Raw genomic sequence first — 19,703 nt, 5'->3', positions numbered from 1 at the left:
AGCGATAGATAGCACAGCAGGTAGGGCTATTTACCATGCACAAGGCCAACCCTGGCATCCCATGTGGTCTTTTGAGCACTGCCCAGAGTAATTTCTGAGTACAGAGCCAGGACTAACCACTGAACATTGTTGGGTGTGGTCCAGCTTATTGTTATAATGTTTCAATTTTTGTCTATCACATATATCAATGGCCATTTATATTCAGTGATTTTTTTCTGCCCAAATTTGTAAGTATATGTCAAAAGTCACTATATGTTAAGCAGACACAAACTTTTATTGGAATATTTATTTACACTTTATATTTAAAGTGAATCAATACAAATCGGCACATATTTACAGCATTTCAAATCAGTGTACAAGAATGCAATGGTTTCATCCATTTTACACTTTAGCAAGCAAAATACATGTCTATTCTGATTTTGCCTAAGTTCTACTGGAATTTGCACTGGAAACAAAATTCTAGAACCAAAGATAAGCTACAGGGGGTACAAATAAAGTGCATTTATAAAGAGCTCTATTTCACTTTGGTGGATGAAGCTTCAAACTTTATATTAAGGCACCTGGAATTCTCCCCCCACCCACTATTCTTTTTCAAACACCAAAAAAATGCTTTTCACAAAATTTATAGATATATGGATGGATTTCTGTTTACCAAATACAATTTTAGTCCATTTAGGTAAAATGTAAACTCAATTTTCAAAAGTCAACATTGTTTGAAAACATTTTTTACAGACTAATATCTGTAGATTCGTACACAAAGATCATTTTCTAGGTTTTGTGAGACTTAATCATGATCATTTTCACAGAATGTGATAATTCACATATTTGGCTTTGGGGAATTCTACAAGTTTGATAAATTGTCCCATGGCATTTTTGTAAGAAGCTATTTTGCCTGTAATCATGTATCAAATTGGTGTCACAAGTAATGCCTATCAATCCAGTCCTGTCTATATTCTCGGATAAACAATGCTCAAGATCTCACATAAAACACATTTAGCTTAATTTTAAAAACAAGAAATAGTTAAAATGAATACTCAGCTTTAATCTTGTTCTAACAACTCAATGTAGCTTAAATAGACATGTCATGAGGTTTTAGCCTAAATTTGCATTAAAATTTCAGATCAATATACACACCTGGAGAAAAACCTTGACACATACATAGCCCAAGCTAACATAGTATTTTAATTAAGATAGTATCATAAAATAACATGATTATAGCTATTCCACGTTTTAAAAGCAGCATGTTTTTATAAGAAATTTGTTACAAATGAACAATATGACTACTTGAAGACAGTTGTTAATGTTTAAAAATGTTCTATCACTATTGAGAAGAAACTCACCTATGAAAACCATTAAGAGTATGAGTTTGTGGAAAAACAGTTAATAGGTTAAATATTTAAGCCATTTAATTATAGCATAATATTAGTCATCTCAGCACTTTCAGTATCATTCTTATTTTATTAAATTTATTCAGTCCACTGATAGTAAACTAGGCCCTCATTGGCAGTTATGTTATGACTAATTTTCAAGTTTTCTATTGACACAGATTTACGATTTAACTTCTTGAACAGCAGTCTCTTGATTGGTAGTTTCATCTTCTTCAAAGGTTGGGTTATCAACATGAGGAACAACATCCACGGTCACAGAATTTGCTTCATGGTTTACCAGCTGCAGATTTTCATCTTTAAAAAGAAATATCAACTTTAGAATCATTTCACTCCTCTGTTCTTTAAGAACAATTTCAACGTGCACACTCAAGAAACTTTTCTTATCAAATCCATCATACTGTGGTTATTACATGCATTTCCTATTCCTTTTACTAATTACATAACTTTTACTATGTCTTATAAAGCACATAGAGAAGTATTATATTGATTTAAAATTACTTTTAAAAATGACTCCTGCTGCTTCTTCACCCAATTTATAATAGTTCTTAAACCTGGCTTTACATTTCAATTACCTGGGCACTTAAAAATAATTATTCTTTTTTATATGTAGAGAGAGATGATGATGATGATGACAGATAGATGGATAAGCTGCAATAATTAAGCAGTAAATCTGGGAAGTTCCTAAGATGAAATATGAATAATGATAAATATAATTGGGGTTGGGGGAAACAGGGGCCATTGGTGGTGGGAAATATGCACTAGGGAAGGGGTGGGTATTGGAACATTATATGACTGAAATCCAGTTATGAGCAACTTTGTAACTGTATATCTTACAATGATCTAATTGAAAAGTAATATAATTATATTAAAGATGAAGTATATAACAATTCTGAAGAGAAAGAAAATAAGTAACTTTGGAAAAGAAATAGTTTTACTATATCCTATAGACCAAAAGCAAAAGTTTTATGCAATAGTAGGTGGAAATGTTTCTTACAGGGATGTGAGCTTGAGGAACTGAAACTATTTTGTTTATTTTAAGACTGAATAAATAAGTAAATGTTGTGAATTATGATAGTAGAATTTCACATTGTCAAAGTAGAGTTACAAATAAGGAAAGGGGGGAAAAGAATAAATCCCATGGTGTTGGGAATCAGTATGAGCTTGCTGAAACATTTTTAAAAGTGTTTTTGAAGAGATAGTACAGAGTCTAAGGCACTTGTCGGTACCAGCTGACTCTGCATGTTTCTGGTACAGCACACTCCAGCACTGCAAGGAGTAAACCCGGATCACAGAAAAAGGAGGAAGATGCGGCCCCCAAACAGAACAAAAAATGTTTTAATACTTTTTTTAGATAGGCCTATACATAAATATATTTGTGTCTGTATGTTCATGAGTATATTCACTATTTCTTAATTTTCTTCATTGGAAGAGCTAAAAGCAATCAATAGCTATTCAAATACCAATGAGTATATCTAGTGCCTAGATCTTGTTCTGCAAAGTTCAGTACCATAAAGCCCTAGGTGGGTCACTTTGGGGAAAGCTCTACTATAAAACTACCTCTGGAAAGGCATGCAGGGTATATTTTCTCTGTCTGAGAGATTTGCTTGCATCTCATCCTGAGATTCAAGGATCGTGTCTCTGTTTCTGTCTCTCTCCCTTCTATCTCTCTCCTTCCTCTCTTTTCCCCTCTCTTCTCCTATTTCAGTAAATAAACTATTTTATTACACCTCCTAATTTAAAAAAAGTTACCAATAAAAGTCCTTCTGAAGATAGAGCTGATTCTGAAGCTAGGGCGATGACAAGGTTAACCTAGATTTTTGCCCGCAAAGCACAGTCTGCAAGCCAAATACAAAGCTAAAAATGGTTTTCACATATGTTTAAAAGGTAAGGTAAATCTAAAAAGAATTCAGAAGCTTTCTGACTTCAGAGTCTAAATTGCTTACTACCTGGCCCTTCAGGAAAAATGTTTGGGACCAGAAGATAGTACAGTGGTAGGGTGCTTGCCTTGTTCACATCTGACCCAGGTTTGATCACATGGTCCTCCAAGTACTGTCAGGCATGGTCCCTGAGCAGAAAGGCAAGAGCAATCCCTGAGCACCACAGTTGTGGACCAAGACAATAACAAAAAAGAGAAAGAAAAAAATTGGCAATCTCTATCCTAGAACATCTTGTAGTGCCAGAAAGTAAAAAAGTGCTCATAAACAAGATGAGCTGTTGAAAGAAAACAGAAACCAGTTTGAGGAAGTTCCCAATGACCAAATCTAAGGTAATCTAAGCAATGAATAAATAATGAGATTAACATTATAGAACATGAAAAATATCTATGAACCCATACGATTATAAATACATGCTAGGATAAATGGAGAAAGAAATATCTCTACTTTAAAATAGAAACTTAATTAATGTAGATAGATGGAAATAAAAAACCATCATTTGGCACACACTTCAGTAATAAGTATGCAAGCTAAGAAGCATCAATGATTGCTAAAATTAGTGATGAAAGTATGATGAGAAACAAGGATATTTACATAGTCTCCAAGGCTGTCTCTATAAGATAATAATTACAAAGGGAAAATGGTAACTTTAAAGGAGAAGCTTAGCTGACACACCTTAAAGAAGTGATTTGTTCAAGTAGGCACCAGTAACGTTTCTCATTGTGAGACTTATTGTTACTGTTTTGGGCATATCCAATAGCCACGGGTAGCTTGCCAGGCTCTGCCATGAGGGCTCAATACCCTCGGTAGCTTGCCAGGCTCTGTCATGCGGGCTCAATACCCTCAGTAGCTTGCTGGGCTCTCTGAGAGGGGCGGAGGAATTGAACACGGGTCGGCCATGTGAAACGTGAATGCCCTACAGCTGTGCTATTGCTCCAGCTCAATGAAGTGAGCATAGTTAAAATAATCAGTACTAAGACATGGGTAGCCTGTGCTTCTTTATATGGTATGAAGCAGACAAGGGCACAGCATCACTTCTGTTGTTAATTATTACTGGAATTAGAAAATAGACAACACACATAATTATTGGGAAATAGCAGACAAGACAAACTTGCGACCATATAATAAATGACCTGCATTCTTTGACAGTATTAAGGTCAGAAAAGGCAAAGACTAAGGAACTATCACAGGTTGGAGTCATGAAATGACATTATGAAGAACAATCTATGCAAATGCAATCTATGCATCCAGCTAGACACTGAAATATTTCCCTCTTACTGTCACCATTCCCAATTAACATGGTATTGGAAGTGACAGCCTGAGAAATAAGGTAATAAAAAGTCAAAACATCCGAATCAGGAAGGATGAAGAAAATCTTTCTGTTTTCATATGGCATGATATAAACACTCCACAAAAGATTGTTAAGTACATGAATTTAGTGGTTACAGGATACTAAACCAATGTACAAATATCAGCCATGTTTACATACACTTAATTTTTAATACCATGGAGGGGGTAAGATGCATGTGCTAAAAAACTGTAATAAATAGGTGAAAAAATGGGATAGAAACAAAAATATTTTTAAATGTCTATATTATAAAACCATTTTGATTCATGTAGCACTCCACTGTAGCACTGTCGTCCTGTTGTTCATCATGAGATTTGCTCGAGTGGGCACCAGTAGCATCTCCTTTGTGAGAATTGTTGTTACTGTTTTTGGCATATCGAATATGCCATGGGTAGCTTGCCAGGCTCTGCCATGCAGGCGGGATACTCTTGGTAGTTTGCCAGGCTCTCCGAGAGGGACGGAGAAATCAAACCCAGGTCGACCATGTGCAAGGCAAATGCCCTACCAGCTGTGCTATCAAAACCCCATCAAAATATTAAAGTTATTTTCACAGGAATATCAAATCAATTCTAAAATTTATATGAACCACAAAGGACTCCAGGTAGGCAAAACAATTTTAAGGAAGAAAAAGATGAAGGAACCACATACCTAGATTCAAATTATAATATGATGCTATAGAAATAAGACTTAAAATGTAATACTGACAAATAGATAATAATCATAACCCTATGAATAAACCCATGTATTAAAAAACTGAAGAATTAGCAAAGAATACTCATAAGTATACTCATACTGCATAAAATAAATGGAGCTGGAAAAATTAAATATCCACATGCAATAGAATAAAATTGGATCCCTACCATACATCACTCAAAACTTGAACTCAAAACAGATTAAAGACTTAATTGTAAAACATGAGACCACAAAAATAATAGAAGAAAAAACAGGGTAAATATCCCTTTACATTAGTCTTGGCAATGTTATTATGGGTAGGGACACCAAAAACATAAAAATAAACTAATAATATTAAATGCAGCAAAAGAAGTAATCAATGGAATGAAGAGGCAACCTACTGATGTGAGAAATAATTTGTAGATTGTAGATAAGGGGCTAATATCTAAAATATATAAGAACTCATAAAACTGGATAACAAGTAAGCAAATAATACCATTAGAAGTGAGTATAGTTGGGGCTGGAGCAATAGTGCAGCAGGTTACTTGCCTTGCATATGGCTGACCCGGGTTCGATCACAGGCACCACATATGATGCCCACCACCCAAGCTCACCAGGAGTGATCCCTGAGTGCAGAGTCAGGAGTAACACCTAAGTACTACTGGATGTGACCACTGAAAATAAAAATTAAGCGTAGTAACTGAATATTTTTCCAAATAATATATGTAAGTAAATAGCATGTACTTTATATGATATTCACCATGACTAGTCATCAGGGAATGCGAATCAAAATGGGAAAAATGTATTGTTACATTTGTTTGCATAGTTGTTATTAAAAAACCAACAGATAAGTATATAAATATTTGTATAAAAGAAAAATATTGGGGGGGGGGCAGTTATAGACCATATCCAGACATACTCATGGGATTGTCCTATCTTGCTGTTTGGGGTAAACTCTCAGTGGTTCTTGGAGAATCATGTGGATACCAGAGATCAAAGAATATTCACTTGCCCTTTGAGGTATCTACTTGGTCCTACCCTCACACCCAAAAAAACAAAAAACATTAATGCACTTCTGGTGGGGATATAAATTGGTTCAATCACAATGGCTAACAGTATGAAGAGTCCTTATAAAGACCAAAAATATAACCACACATAATACATAAATTACCATTTATGGGAATTTATCTGAAAGAAATTAAGTTCCTGGGGCAGTGAGATAGCACAGTATAAGGCACTTGCTTTGCATGCAGCTGATGCAAGTTTGATCCCTGGCACCACAAATGGACTCCACCAGAAATGATTCATGAACGCAGAGCCAGAAGTAAGCCTGGAGCACTGCTGGGTGTGGCCCCAAACCAAAACCAACCAGCTAAACAAAATAAAAATAAACAACGAAAGATTGAAAAATGAATGAATGAATGAATGAAAAATGAAAGAATGGAAAAATGAAAGAAAGAAGGAAAGAATCTCTAAAGAGATATCTGTACCCTTATATTCATGGCAGCATTATTCACAATAGGCAAAAACATGCAAACAGCTTCACTGTCTGATGTCAGATGAATAGGTAAAAAACACATTCCAATATACATAATGGAGTACTCTTTTCAGCATCAAGAAAATCCTGCTGTCTATAATAATATGGATGGAAGTTGAAGGCATTCAGTGATATGCAATAAACCAAAGACAAATACTGTCTAATTTCACTCACATGAGAAATTGTAAAGAAAAATATCACTGAAATAAAGTAGCATTGCTAGGGTCTAAGTTTTGGGAAAATGGAGAGAAGATGGCTAACAACTGCAAAGTTACAGGATGAATACTTTATGGGTATTAAATTCCAGCATCTTGACTACAATTAACTGTCCTGTTGAAAGTTGTTATTCTTTTTTGCCTTTTATTATACTGTGAACTTTTTCTTTTTCTATTTTTGCAGTGCTGTGGATAGCCAGGCCTCACACATTAATGGCAAGTGCTCCAAGGAGCTACTTTCACATCTCTACACTACTTTTTTCATTATTACAAATCAACATCAGTATATATTACATTAATTTTCACCACTAAAGGTTGAATTCCATCTTTTATCATAAATATGACCGCTTTTATCTTCATTACAACTTCCTCTGCTTATTTTATACCATAAAATTTTACTTTAATTTTACTTAGTTAATTGATTTGTTTTCCGTATGCCCCACAGGAGGGAAATCATATGGTGGTAGCTTTTCCTCATATGATTTATTTCGGTAAACATGACAGCCTCTAGGTCTATCCATCCATGTTGTCGCAAAGGTTTCATTTTTATTAAAAATAGCTGAGAAGTAGTATTTAATTATGTATATATACCACCACCTTTCTTTTTAAAAATTTATTTTCAGGAGATGACTATACCCAGTATTCTTCAGGGGGCCACTCCTGGCTAAATGCTGGAGGTATTTCTCCCTCTTGGTGGTGCTCAGGGGACCATGTGGTGTTAGGGATCAAACCTAGGGCTCTTGCTTGCAAAGCACATGCTCCATCCCTTTGAACTATTTCCCCAGTCCTATACCACATATTCCTGACCCAATCATTTTTTTGATGGGACCCTGAAGTGTTTCTAACACCTAGAAGTTGTCATGATGCTGCAATGAATTAATATTCTTGTTATAAATGTCCAACATATAATAACTATTAACAGACTTGTATTTTTAATTTTTGAGAAATCCACATATTGTTTTTTTTAATAATAGCGACACCAAATTACATACATTGTACAGTATACAATGATTCCCTTTTCTCCACATCCTCACCATTTGTTACTTCTTGTTTTTTTGTGAATAGCCATTCTCACCCTGGTGAGGTGATAGCTCACTGGGGTCTGATTTGCATTTCCCTAAAAATAAGTGATGATGAATATATTTTTATGTGCATCTTGGTCTTTTCTGAGTCTTCCTGGAAGAAATGTCTATTCAGGTAAATCTGAATTTTTTTCAACACAAATATGGACATTTTTAAATTATGTGAGGTTGTAGATTAAAAAAAAAACTTTCCTTGGCTGAGGAGTGATGTGTTTTGCTATGGGTTTGATATTTCGTCTCATAAAAAAAATGAGCAGCAAAGTAACTTGACTATATATTTAAATTTAGTAACTTAAAAACTTTAAATTAAAAAACATGAAATAACTTTACTATGATAACCATTCTGTAATAAATGTGTAGCAAATAACCATGTTATATATAACAAAGTTAAAGTTCACAACATTATTGTTTATCTTAAATCTGGGGGGTGGGAAAATAAAAATATAAGAGCTGGTAGTGGCCCCTCTGTTTCAATAACCCTCCAGATTACTTGATCCACAACAATTTGAAAACTAGTGCCCTTTGAGTTTGAGAACCAGAATTTAATAGTGTAACAATGGGATACATGGATATGGTCTTAACAATTTTATGCCTATAACATATGAATTTTTTGGGGGGAGGCATACCTGGCAGTACTTAGGACAATGGAGTTCTGGAAATAGCATCTGAACCCTCCACATGCAAAGCATGCATGCAGCCCTTTGAGCTATCTCCCCAGCTCAAAGGTATCAATTATCACCATAATAATTAATGGTTCATATGCAGAATAACTAAACTAATATACATAATAACAGAGAACATTAAATCTATTCTAGAGGCTATTTGTTCAGCACTTATTTGAGAGAGGGAGATAGATACACGTGATCTGAAGAGATACCAGACTATCAGCTTATGTCTATTATCTACTACACTGTAGGCATATTTCTCTACATGTATGTATACATAGTATACATTGTAATATACTAGGTGCTAGGTATACTAAAGTGAATGAGATATTTCCCTATCAGAAGGAACTCTAGAAGTTTTTAATGCAATTCATCGCAATAACAGCAAGGACAGAAGTTCTATAAAAGCATATAGTAGAGCCACTCATGAGTTAAAGGAGGTCGGTCAACGGCGGGGCCAGGTTTTAAAGGAGGAACAAGAGTTAGATACACTGGGTTTACTCAGTTTCTTACAGGAAAAGTGGAAGGAATGACAGAAAACAGACAGTAGCTCAAATGATGAATTTAAGGTAGGAAATTGGGGGATGAGTTTGACATAAAGTACACTGAACCAATAGGAAAAGAAAAGGAGATTTAGGTCTCCCTAGTTTCTTCTTCAAGGCAATTGGATAGGTATAAGTATTACTGTTTATCCAGAGATAATACAGGAAGAGAAATATGTATCATGACATTTGCTTCTCAATTGCTCTGCAAAAACTGCTTAGCTTATCACCTGCCCACACAAGAGCAAAAGAACACCAAAAGAGTTGGTGGGAACAATTTTTAAACAATTTTTAACAGTACACTTAATCATGCTTTCCTTTATCGTCACTGAATTTTTGTTAGCAAAGTTATGATAACAAAATTGACTTGGGGCAAATAGATAATAGCCCTGTGATAGGTAGAACAACCCACATATTCTTACAAGTTGTAAGATTCATTTATAATCAAGGGAATTTCCACAATGCAAATGCAAGAAATACAAGATTTCTGCCTTCATGATAGCAGTATTCCTCTCAACGTCTCCAGAAATGTGATCTACTGCACTGATAAGACTACAAAGAACAAAGGCTTATGACACAGGAAGCAGAAACTTCCTAGAGTTATTTTAACATTAAGATCTTCTGATTTTATGCCAAAATGAGGGTTGAAAAAAAATCTTTCAAATTTTTAATTATATTTTCCTGAGGTAACATTAGATTAAAAGAGTGTTAATCACAATGTTAACACCACACCAAACCCATCAAGAAAGTGCTAATATCCTTCTAACACAGGGCACTAAAAATATGGAAAAGTTCAATATTAAGTCTGGGGTAAGGGGTTCTAAGAAAAGAAGTGACAATATTTCCTAAAATTTCTTGACTAGTATGACATTAACATCATACATTTGTGGTTTGCATGGATTCTGAATAATATTCAATTTTAGTTTTCGTGGTTTGTTCATTCACGGCATATAATCAACAGGTGGCAGCAAATACAATCCTTAAATATAGTTTCTGATAGTGCAAAATATGGGGTAGGGAGAAGTTTTGTATAAACCAAGCATTTAGAAAATGAATTATATATTATTATTTCTAAGAAACCTTTATCTGAAATTTTTGTTATTCTGTGAACTACAACATCTTCAAAGGTTTAAATCATCTATTTAGGCTCCATATGTCAGTAAGCAGATGCTTAAATGCATTCTAGAGAAGTTTTCCAATAAACCCCTTTCTTTTGACAATAATGCCTTCCTGATGCCTTTCATGTTTAAGGTATACTTAAATGTTTGTTAAATTGAAGTAGAGGTGCATTCTTATTGCCTCATTATTCATGGAAAAATTACTTGAATGTGTTAATGGATGAATGGAACACATGCTAAAAGCACAGCTATTCTGCAGAGTACATAATCCACAATGGAACAATTGCTGAGCACTCAATGACTCCCAGCTTGTTGCTTACTTGTTAACTGCGCATGTTCCTCCAAAGGTGGTTCATCTGTCCCTTGAACAGAAGCATATCCAGATGATGCAGTCTCACTGCGATTATCCTCCTCGTGAGGAGAGGCACTATTTGATGCTTCATTGGACACAGGGACCTGCAGAGACACTGATCCATCCTCAACATCCACCTATAGAAAAGATTTGAAAAAAATAAAAGACTCTCAGAGTACATGCTTTTTTCTTGAAATATCTTTACATAATTATTTTATAGGTAACTTATTAGAGCAATATTTAATGGGGTTTTGTGGGGGGACGGGGGAGAAGTTTGGGCCACATCCAGCTGTGCTCAGGGCTACTCCTGTCCCTACATTCAGGTATCACTCCAGGTGGGCTCAGGGGACCATATGGGGTGCCAAGTATTGAATATTGGCCTGTCATGTGCAAGGCAAGTGTTCTACCTGCTGTACTATGGTTCCTACTCCCTGTTTATTTATCATTTTTATTTTTGGACCATACCCAGCTGTGCTCAGGGCTTACTCCTGGATTTGCTCACAGGAATTACTGCTGGTTGCCTCAGTGAACCATCATGCCAAGGATCAAACCCAGGTCAACCTTGTGCAATACAAGCACCCTCCTCACATACTATCTCTCTTAACCCTTTGAGCCTATATAAAATCCCTTTTGATGAGAAAAAAATGTATCGCTGGTCCCAAAAAGGGCAGATGAAATAACTAGATCCATCGATGAGATGAAAGGGGCTAGAGGCAGAAAAATTTGACATCTGACATATTCCTCTGGGTTCTCCTAGCACTTTATACAAAAGTGTCTAAAACAATGAAGTCATTCAAAAAATTTCTTGCTATCCCTGAGAGAACTGAGAATTTCTGTAATCTATATGTCTCCTCAAATCAGGGAGATTTTGATGAGATCAACTTTCTGCTGTGTGTACTGTGAGGTAGCCAGTAGGTTTTTATTTAACCAAATATAATTAATTCTGAATTAAGATTTATCATACTTTCTCAAACTAGACTCATTCAACTAACAGTTGGTTGCTATGCAAAAGTAAGAGAGTAAAAGACAGGGATATCAAAGTCCATTTGGTAGATCACATGGCAGTCACTTCAAAAAGTAAGTACATCCAAGGAGAAGGAGGAAGAAGGAAAATGTAGGTGGTTCACCATGGCACCTATCACTATACTACACCAATGTCACTATATGTTTAACCCATTACATGCCTAAAAAACTAAGAATATTATGTTCCTGATGATCCAGTTACATAAATAATACACTGTTTAATTTTCCATCTATAAACTCTTAGCGATGCTTACCTCAATCCCCAAAGCTTTGAGAATGTCACATTTGCACATGGGGCAAGTCCTGTGTTCGAGCAGCCACGGGTCAACACACGTCTTGTGGAATATATGGCTAATAAAAGGGGAAAATCCACATAATTCAGTTATCAGTTATGAAACTGCAACAATTTTCCCAGTACGCTAACAGGTCACTCTGTAAGTTTGCTTAAGTATCTAACAGATGCGTCCTTTTAAACAAGCTATGGCAATAACACTGGAGAGGACTCCACAGAAAGAACATTTCAAAATTTTGTAAGACAGTTTTTTAAAATACAAAGAGCAGACTGAAAAGATAGTAGAAAGCAGGGGATAAAGTGCTTGCCTGCATGAGGCTGACCCTAGTTCAATCTCCTGCATCACATATGGTTCACAGTGCACTGCAAGGAGTGAGCCCTGAGCACAAAGCCAGGGGTTAAGTGCTGAGTACTTCAGAGAATGTTCCCTATTACAACATTACGGAGTACCGTATATACATACACACATATAATATTTAATACTATATATATAAAGCCTCATTACTCTGGCTTCAAAAAATGTCATCAATACTATTTTTAAACAATTTACTTAAAAACTATTAATATTTAAATATTAGTATTTAAATATTAATTAAAAATATATATTTTTTAAAAAATAGCTAATACATTGCCAGATCTAACACTTGGTTCAGTATTTAAAATATTAATGACCTGTCATTACATATAAAAGGGTATGGTTAGTCAATAATTTTTAATAATATAGTACAATGTGGTACTGAATATTAACATCATGCTGAAACTTCAGAGATGTGATACATTCTGAAGGGTCGGAGATATAGTGCAGGGGTTAAGGTCCTAACCGTGCCTGCAGCTGACCCTAGTTAAATCTCCAGCACTGCATAGGGCCCACCAAGCACTGCCAGGGATCACTCTATGGCCACAGAGTCAGGAGTAACCCCTGGACACTGCCCAGTGTGGCTAAACCCTCTCCAGAGAGCCCCAATGTGATGTGCTCTTAGAACATCAATATTGACTAATTAAATGAATGAGTTTTTCAGGGATAGCTGAGATCATTCAAAGGGCTGGAGTACGTGCCTGGGATGGAAGGAACTGAGTGTGATCACCACCACCAAATGCCTTGCCTCCACTAATGGGTGCAGCTCTGGTAGGTGCAAAGCATCAGCATTCATGTTGCCCTGGCGATCCCGCACTGCTCCTTCTGCGCAGCATTACATCACTGTACCAAGGACTGAATCATTCAGTCCACATCTAGGCCAAGGGATAGAGTGACCCCAGGGCCCCACGTGCAGAATAATGAATATTTAAAGTGACGTTTAGGACTGCAAACAGTCCAGGAACTAAAGCCCTTGCCTAGCATGTGGCTCCAGTTATGAACCTGGTTCGAATCCTTGGTACCACATACAGTAATCCCAAACATCGTCAGGCATGGCCTCTGAGGACAGAGCCAAGGGTGGTCCCTAAACACTTCTGGCTATGCCACCTCTCCTGAAAAGTGACTTTCAAGAGAGGAAAAATAAAAACTCCGGAAGAAAGACATCACAATAGGTGTGCATATGCTGATTTGTGTGTGTGTGTGTGTGTGTGTGTGTTTGTGATCCAGCTGTACTCAGGACTTACTCCTGACTCTGTGCTTAGGGATCACTCCTTGCAGGGCTTGGGGGACTATATGTGTTTGTAGGAACTGAATGCATTGAAAGGCAAGCACCTTACCACCATTTAGCAGGGGGGGAGCGGGGAGGAGACCTACATTATCTCAATGGCATCCTTTCAGAGGGCTGGGACTTGGGGGCACACCTAGTGATACTTGTGGCTTACTACTGGCTCTAAGTTCATGGAACATTCCTGTCAGTGCTAGGGGAACCATATGTGATGGTGAGGATGGAACCATCCTCAGTTGGCTGCATGCAAAGCAAGTACCTTACCCCCTGTACTCGTTCTCTGCCGTCCAATAGGATTTTTAGAATGAATTTAAATAACTTAGTTCCAAACTGCACCAGATTGTGGAAATCTTATATGTTAACCCTACAACAATTTCAATAATAGAAAATAAAGTACTCTCCTATTAAGTGAAAAGCCGAAATAAACACTTTTTAAAGAACTGCTGCACTGCATAAGATATTGAGGGTTAAACCTAGAACTTAACACAGGCATGCAATGCTTGCTCTACCACAAGAACTACATTCCAAGCTCCTCATATAAATACTTTCTTTCCATCAATTTGGACATATTTAAAGTAGTTATTTCCCACTACAATCACTTTTTTTTTGTAAATCAGCAATTTTTGTTGGTATAAAACAAAATCAAACTTACTTGCAGGTTAAGATGCGCACTAAGTCATTTGGTTTATACAGTTCAATGCACACAGCACAGCTATCTCCATCAGGGCCAATTTCCTACGAACAAATAATATTTCTTACTCTGATGACTATGGAAAATATGTAAAAATACAGAGCAAGATGGAAATAAGCATGAATTTAAATTTCTTTAGAAAAAGCATCATATTTCCAAATGACTACATTGAATAAGCAATTTAAATTTATTTAGACTTAATTGAAATCCCTCTTAAAGGACAAACTCATAGAAACAGTAAAAAGGTAGTTTCTGGGGACTAAAAAATTATGGAGAGGTTGATAAAGGGTGTAGAATTTCATTTATAAGATGAATATGGTACGAGGATATGATATAAAATATAGCAACTAGAGTTGATCACACTATAATTAAAATTTGAAAAGAAAATTAGTTAGACTTAAGGTAAATGAATAAAATCAACTAAGAGGGGAAGAGCACAAAGAGAAGCATTTAGCCCAATTTAAATTGTCTTTTCTCATTTGAGAATTCACACAATTCCATTTGTATAAATTCTATAGCTAGCTTTTCCCATTCAAATGTTTAAGGTATATCTAAATTTCACTTTTTATAGTTTTGGACACATGCAGCCATTTAATCTCTCTCCACCGTGAAGATTTCTATTGCTCCCCCAAATTCCTCTGCACCCCTTTATTGTGAATTCTTCCTCTCACTCTCTGGAAACCTCTAGATACATTTTAAGCACCTACAGTTTGGGTTTTTCCAGAACATCATACTAATGAAAACATGCATTATATATTTCAGGGCTTATTAAACTTTTTCCACTCACAATTCATTTCACCTGAGAAATTCAATATGGTGAGTACTTCCAGAACCACTTCTAATTCATTACATATTTGATTTTTAATTAATGTTCAGACTACTTTTACTTAGGCACTAAGATTTAACAACTTTGTTACTCATACATTTCATGTATACAACATTCCAAGACCTCACCTACCACCAGAGAGCCAGCTTGCCTTTATCAGTGTCCCAGGGACACACGCTCTACCCATGTAGACTGTTATATATATATATATAGTTATATGTATAACTATATATACAATTATATAGTATATATATATACATACACAAATGTTCAGATAAACTAGACCGTTTGTTGTTCCCATACTAAGTTTCTTTTTATCTCATATTTGAGATAGAGCTCTCTCTTTTTAAATTGTGGAGATGGTGACACCTCGCTGGAAGGGAGCGGAATCTGCAGCCTGTACCTAAAAGGCCTCAGTGTTGTCAGAAAGACCCTCACAGTTAGTTAGCTGAGAGACTGAGATCAATATACCTGGCCTGTGTGGCAGTGAGCAGATATTTAGGAGATGTGGAGTTGTTTAATTAATTTTTGGACATTGTGCATGCAGAAACCACTTACTGTAGCAAAAGTTAGAGCCTTGTATGTGGTTGTGACCCACAATTTAAGCCAGTATCGACTATTGGGCATGCCTCCTTATTTTTCTTTTTGAAGTTCAAGTAACTCCTTCAAATTTACTTCAGGGTATAAAATATTTTTTATAATAATCATGAGTACTTCTGCATAAGGCAAAAATTATTTCTAAGTGGATGGGACTAGATTTGACTTTGGAATTTATTCTTCAAGTTGTAGAGAATGGAGAAAAACAGATTACTCATAGAAAATATCTATGTATATACTTAGAGTACAGTTTAGTGAGTGGAAGAGACACTATTAAGTGAATTCTGGCATCTCAGAAGCTGTTTTCAAAGACCTTAGCTTTATTTTCTTGAATTTTAAAAATGCTTAAGATCTTTCTTCATCCTCTATTTTGGGTGCCAAATAAAATTCTGAATGTCTCATATTGATGATTTTACATTCTACAGCCAGGGGTACGTACACCTGCAGACATACTGTTATATAGGAAAGAGTGCAGTGGCTTTTACAAAGAAATTCAAGCACCTTAGTGCAATAGTTAGCTGAACTGGCTCATTCCTCTCTACTGTAATAGATATCCCCCCCTTTAATGACATTACCTGCTTGTGACAACTTAATACTTCTGTTTCCAGGTTCTCTATTTGCATAAAAATTCATTCCATCATTTGCACAAAAAAATTATCATGGCATCTACAATATGGTTCCCTTTCCTTTTTGTTGGCTTTGGGACCAGAGCAGCCAGTGCTCTGGGCTTACGTCTGCCTCTATCCTCAGGGATCACTCCTGGTGGTACTCAGGAAACCATCTTTGGTGATCAGGGGACCATGAGTTGCTGGAGCCCCCCAGAATCTCCAATATGACTGAGATCTTGTTATATATGTGTGAACTCAGCAGAGTGAATTTTTACTCACACTGTACTCAAGTTCCAGAATTCCAACCTGTTCATCTAAATCCATTCACTTTAATTCATATTCTGATATTTTTCTTGATTTAGAGCTTTAAACTCTAGCACCAAGGTATCAGCATTACCTTTGGCCCTTTATGTAATGATGTGTTCAACGCCAGCATATTTAGTATTTTGGACATGCTACAGAAATGCACACCCAGGGCTAGGTGGCAGTCATAGCGGAGCATGTCAAATCCCTGACAATGTAGAAAAAGCTGCACCAATATGGTATGGGACAAGTCCAAGCTCTTCAAGTTCACACTGAAGCTGATATCCTGGCAGGTCTTGTTCATGAGATCCTTATGGACCTTCAGAACCTTTTTCAGGATAGTACCCTGGACCAAGCATGCACTGAATGTGGTGGCAGGATCTCAGTGACAAGGATACAGGTTCGTGAAAAGGAGTCTCTAGCTGAAGCTTCACAGGGTAAAAGCAAGAAGACTAACATAACAATTGTACCTGGGATGGAGGAAGAACTCAGCGCACGGGGCTTATAACTGTTTAGTAGAGTCTTGGGCGTGACTTTTTCACTTAACATTGTGCATTTGAGATCCATCCATGTTGCCTTTCTAATGAATGCACTCTAGTATGCCATTATGGTTTTAGTAAGCACTTCCTTAGTTATTAGTAACACTGAGCATATTTTATACACTTTGTATATTATCAATTAACTTTCCCCGGTAAAATATCTGCTTTTCCCATTTTTTACTAGGTTAGCTCCTCAATGCTCAACTTTTAGAGTTCCTATATATTCTGGATATAGTCATTTATTAGATATGTGATTTGCAAATGTTTTCTCCCAGTTTATGGTTTGTCCTTTTAGAATTATTAAAGCATATGTAATATTATACTGATTTCACAGATAACCTATAATGAATCAATATTTGTACTTATTGTGCTTAAATTTAATGAAATTTACTACCATACAATGTTAGGTTTTAGAATTTATTCTTTTGATAATTCTTAAAGTCAAGAAAATTTTCCCTTTAGGAAACTTGATTTTGATTTACTTTCTAAGTAACTTTTGCCTAATCCAAGATATGACCATATTTTCCTCTAAAAGTTTCACAGTTTCATGTTTCACATTTAGGTCTTTGATTGATTTCGAGTTCATTTTTACAGAGGATATAAAATTTTGAGGTTTAAATTTTTTATTATGGATAGTCAATCATTGCAAATAGAGAACCAACCACTAGCTATCATTTTGTCATTGAATTGCCTTTGCACCTTTCTTGAAAATTTACTGACATATATATGTAGGTCTATTACTAAGCTCTTTTCAACTGATCTGAAGGTATAACTAACCCTTCTCTAATATGTCTTGACCACTGATGTTTTAAAAATAATCCTGCAAATCAGGTAATGTGAGATATCCAAATGTGTTTTTCATCAAAATTGTTCTAATTATTCCATTTTCTTTGCTTTTCCTTATACTCTTTAACATCAACCTGTCAAATCCTAGACAATTCCAATAGGACTTTCTTTAAAACTTCCCTGAGGCCAGAGATTCATCCGGGGAAAAACGGAATTCCTGACAGCAGTGAGTCTTCTGACTCATGACCCTGGTCAGGGTATAGCTCCATGTTTATTTATGTTTTTTAAAATTTCTTCTTTCATTGGTGTTTTGCAAATTTTTAGCACACAGATCTGGTATATTTAAGAGTTATATCTCAATATTTAAAGGTTTGGGTGCTACTATAATTTACAGTTGTATTTCAGTATGTTCTGTCGCATTCTGATGCTCCATATCAATGGTAGTTTTCAACCATCCTAAATCTGAGGATGATCCTAACCAAAGTTGTAGTAAAAGATTCCTTGGTTTCCTATTGCAGCTCTACCAAACCACCAGCATTCAGTGGCCTAAAATAACTAATTTATTCTCATTGTTCTAGACAACAAGTCTAAAAATCAAGTTGTTAGCAGTACCGCATTCATCCTAGAGACTTAGGAGAGAATCCCTTAACTTTTCCAAATTCTAAAGACTGTGCACATTCCTTGGCTTTAGTCTTTGCTTTATATCACCCTAACATCTTGCTTCCATGGCCACATTTTATTTTCATTTATTGTAGTGAAATATTCATTTTCTTCCTCCCTGGATAACATAGGACAATCTCCCCTCCTCAAGAACCTTAATAACATCTGCAAAGTCCTTTTTGCCATATAAGGCAACAATCCAGGGATTAGGGCATCATTATCTTTCTTGTGGCGTAGTGGTGATGGTCATTATTCAGCCTATATTCTGCACTACACAGATAAAACTGTCAGTAAGATTTATAAATTTCAATAAAAAGCAAACTTTGGGAGAACAGTTTTAACAACAGCTTGGTGTGTTTCTTTAAACCAAGTAATATTTTAAGAAAATCATAATTGCACCTTGTCTCCTTGTTTCAGGGTACGCAGCTGAAGCCTTCCAATAGCCTTTTTAGCATCTGCCTTTAATTGTCTCTGTAATAAAAAGAATAACATATTAGAAAAAATAATTTTCAAGAAAAATTTGATGAAAAAGGTAGAAGAGGTTCAGAAGAGTATAAATATTTCTCATGTAAAATCCAATATAGAATTACAAACCATAATGCTCAAAAGTAGAGAGAGAGCATGAGGGAAATTGTCTGCCAGAGAGGCATAGGGAGAGCTGGGATGGGGGGGTGGTATACTGGGGACATTGGTGGTGGGAAGTGTACACTGGTGGAGGGATGGGTGTTCAATCATTGTATGACTGAAACTCAAACACAAAAGCTTTGTAACTGTATCTCATGGTAATTCAATAAAAATATTTTAAAGTCAACAGAAATTATTTTATCCTATTTTCCTTCTATTTTAGCTTTTGGGGTCAAAATCGATGGTACTTGAGGGTTATTC

At 35.9% G+C, this 19,703-nt stretch overlaps 1 protein-coding gene across 2 annotated transcripts in view; it reads right to left on the bottom strand.

The window, feature by feature from the left end:
- Positions 1-253: 253 nt before the first annotated feature.
- The window catches only part of RNF128 (ring finger protein 128), a 137,135-nt gene continuing 117,685 nt past the window's right edge, over positions 254-19,703 (bottom strand). For both annotated transcript variants that reach the window (XM_004606319.2, XM_055121377.1), the window contains exons 3-7: positions 19,218-19,289; positions 14,461-14,543; positions 12,131-12,227; positions 10,822-10,990; positions 254-1,682 (exon numbers count right to left, since the gene is read on the bottom strand). In XM_004606319.2, coding sequence (XP_004606376.1) covers positions 1,549-1,682; positions 10,822-10,990; positions 12,131-12,227; positions 14,461-14,543; positions 19,218-19,289 — 555 coding nt within the window. In that variant the 3' untranslated portion in view covers positions 254-1,548. The remainder of the gene's footprint in view (positions 1,683-10,821; positions 10,991-12,130; positions 12,228-14,460; positions 14,544-19,217; positions 19,290-19,703) is intronic.

The sequence above is a fragment of the Sorex araneus genome, chromosome X (genome assembly GCF_027595985.1).
Source record: "Sorex araneus isolate mSorAra2 chromosome X, mSorAra2.pri, whole genome shotgun sequence".
In the NCBI taxonomy this organism is placed as follows: Eukaryota; Metazoa; Chordata; class Mammalia; order Eulipotyphla; family Soricidae; genus Sorex; species Sorex araneus.
Note: the sequence above shows the minus strand (reverse complement) of the source record. Positions and strands in the feature narration are given on the sequence as shown.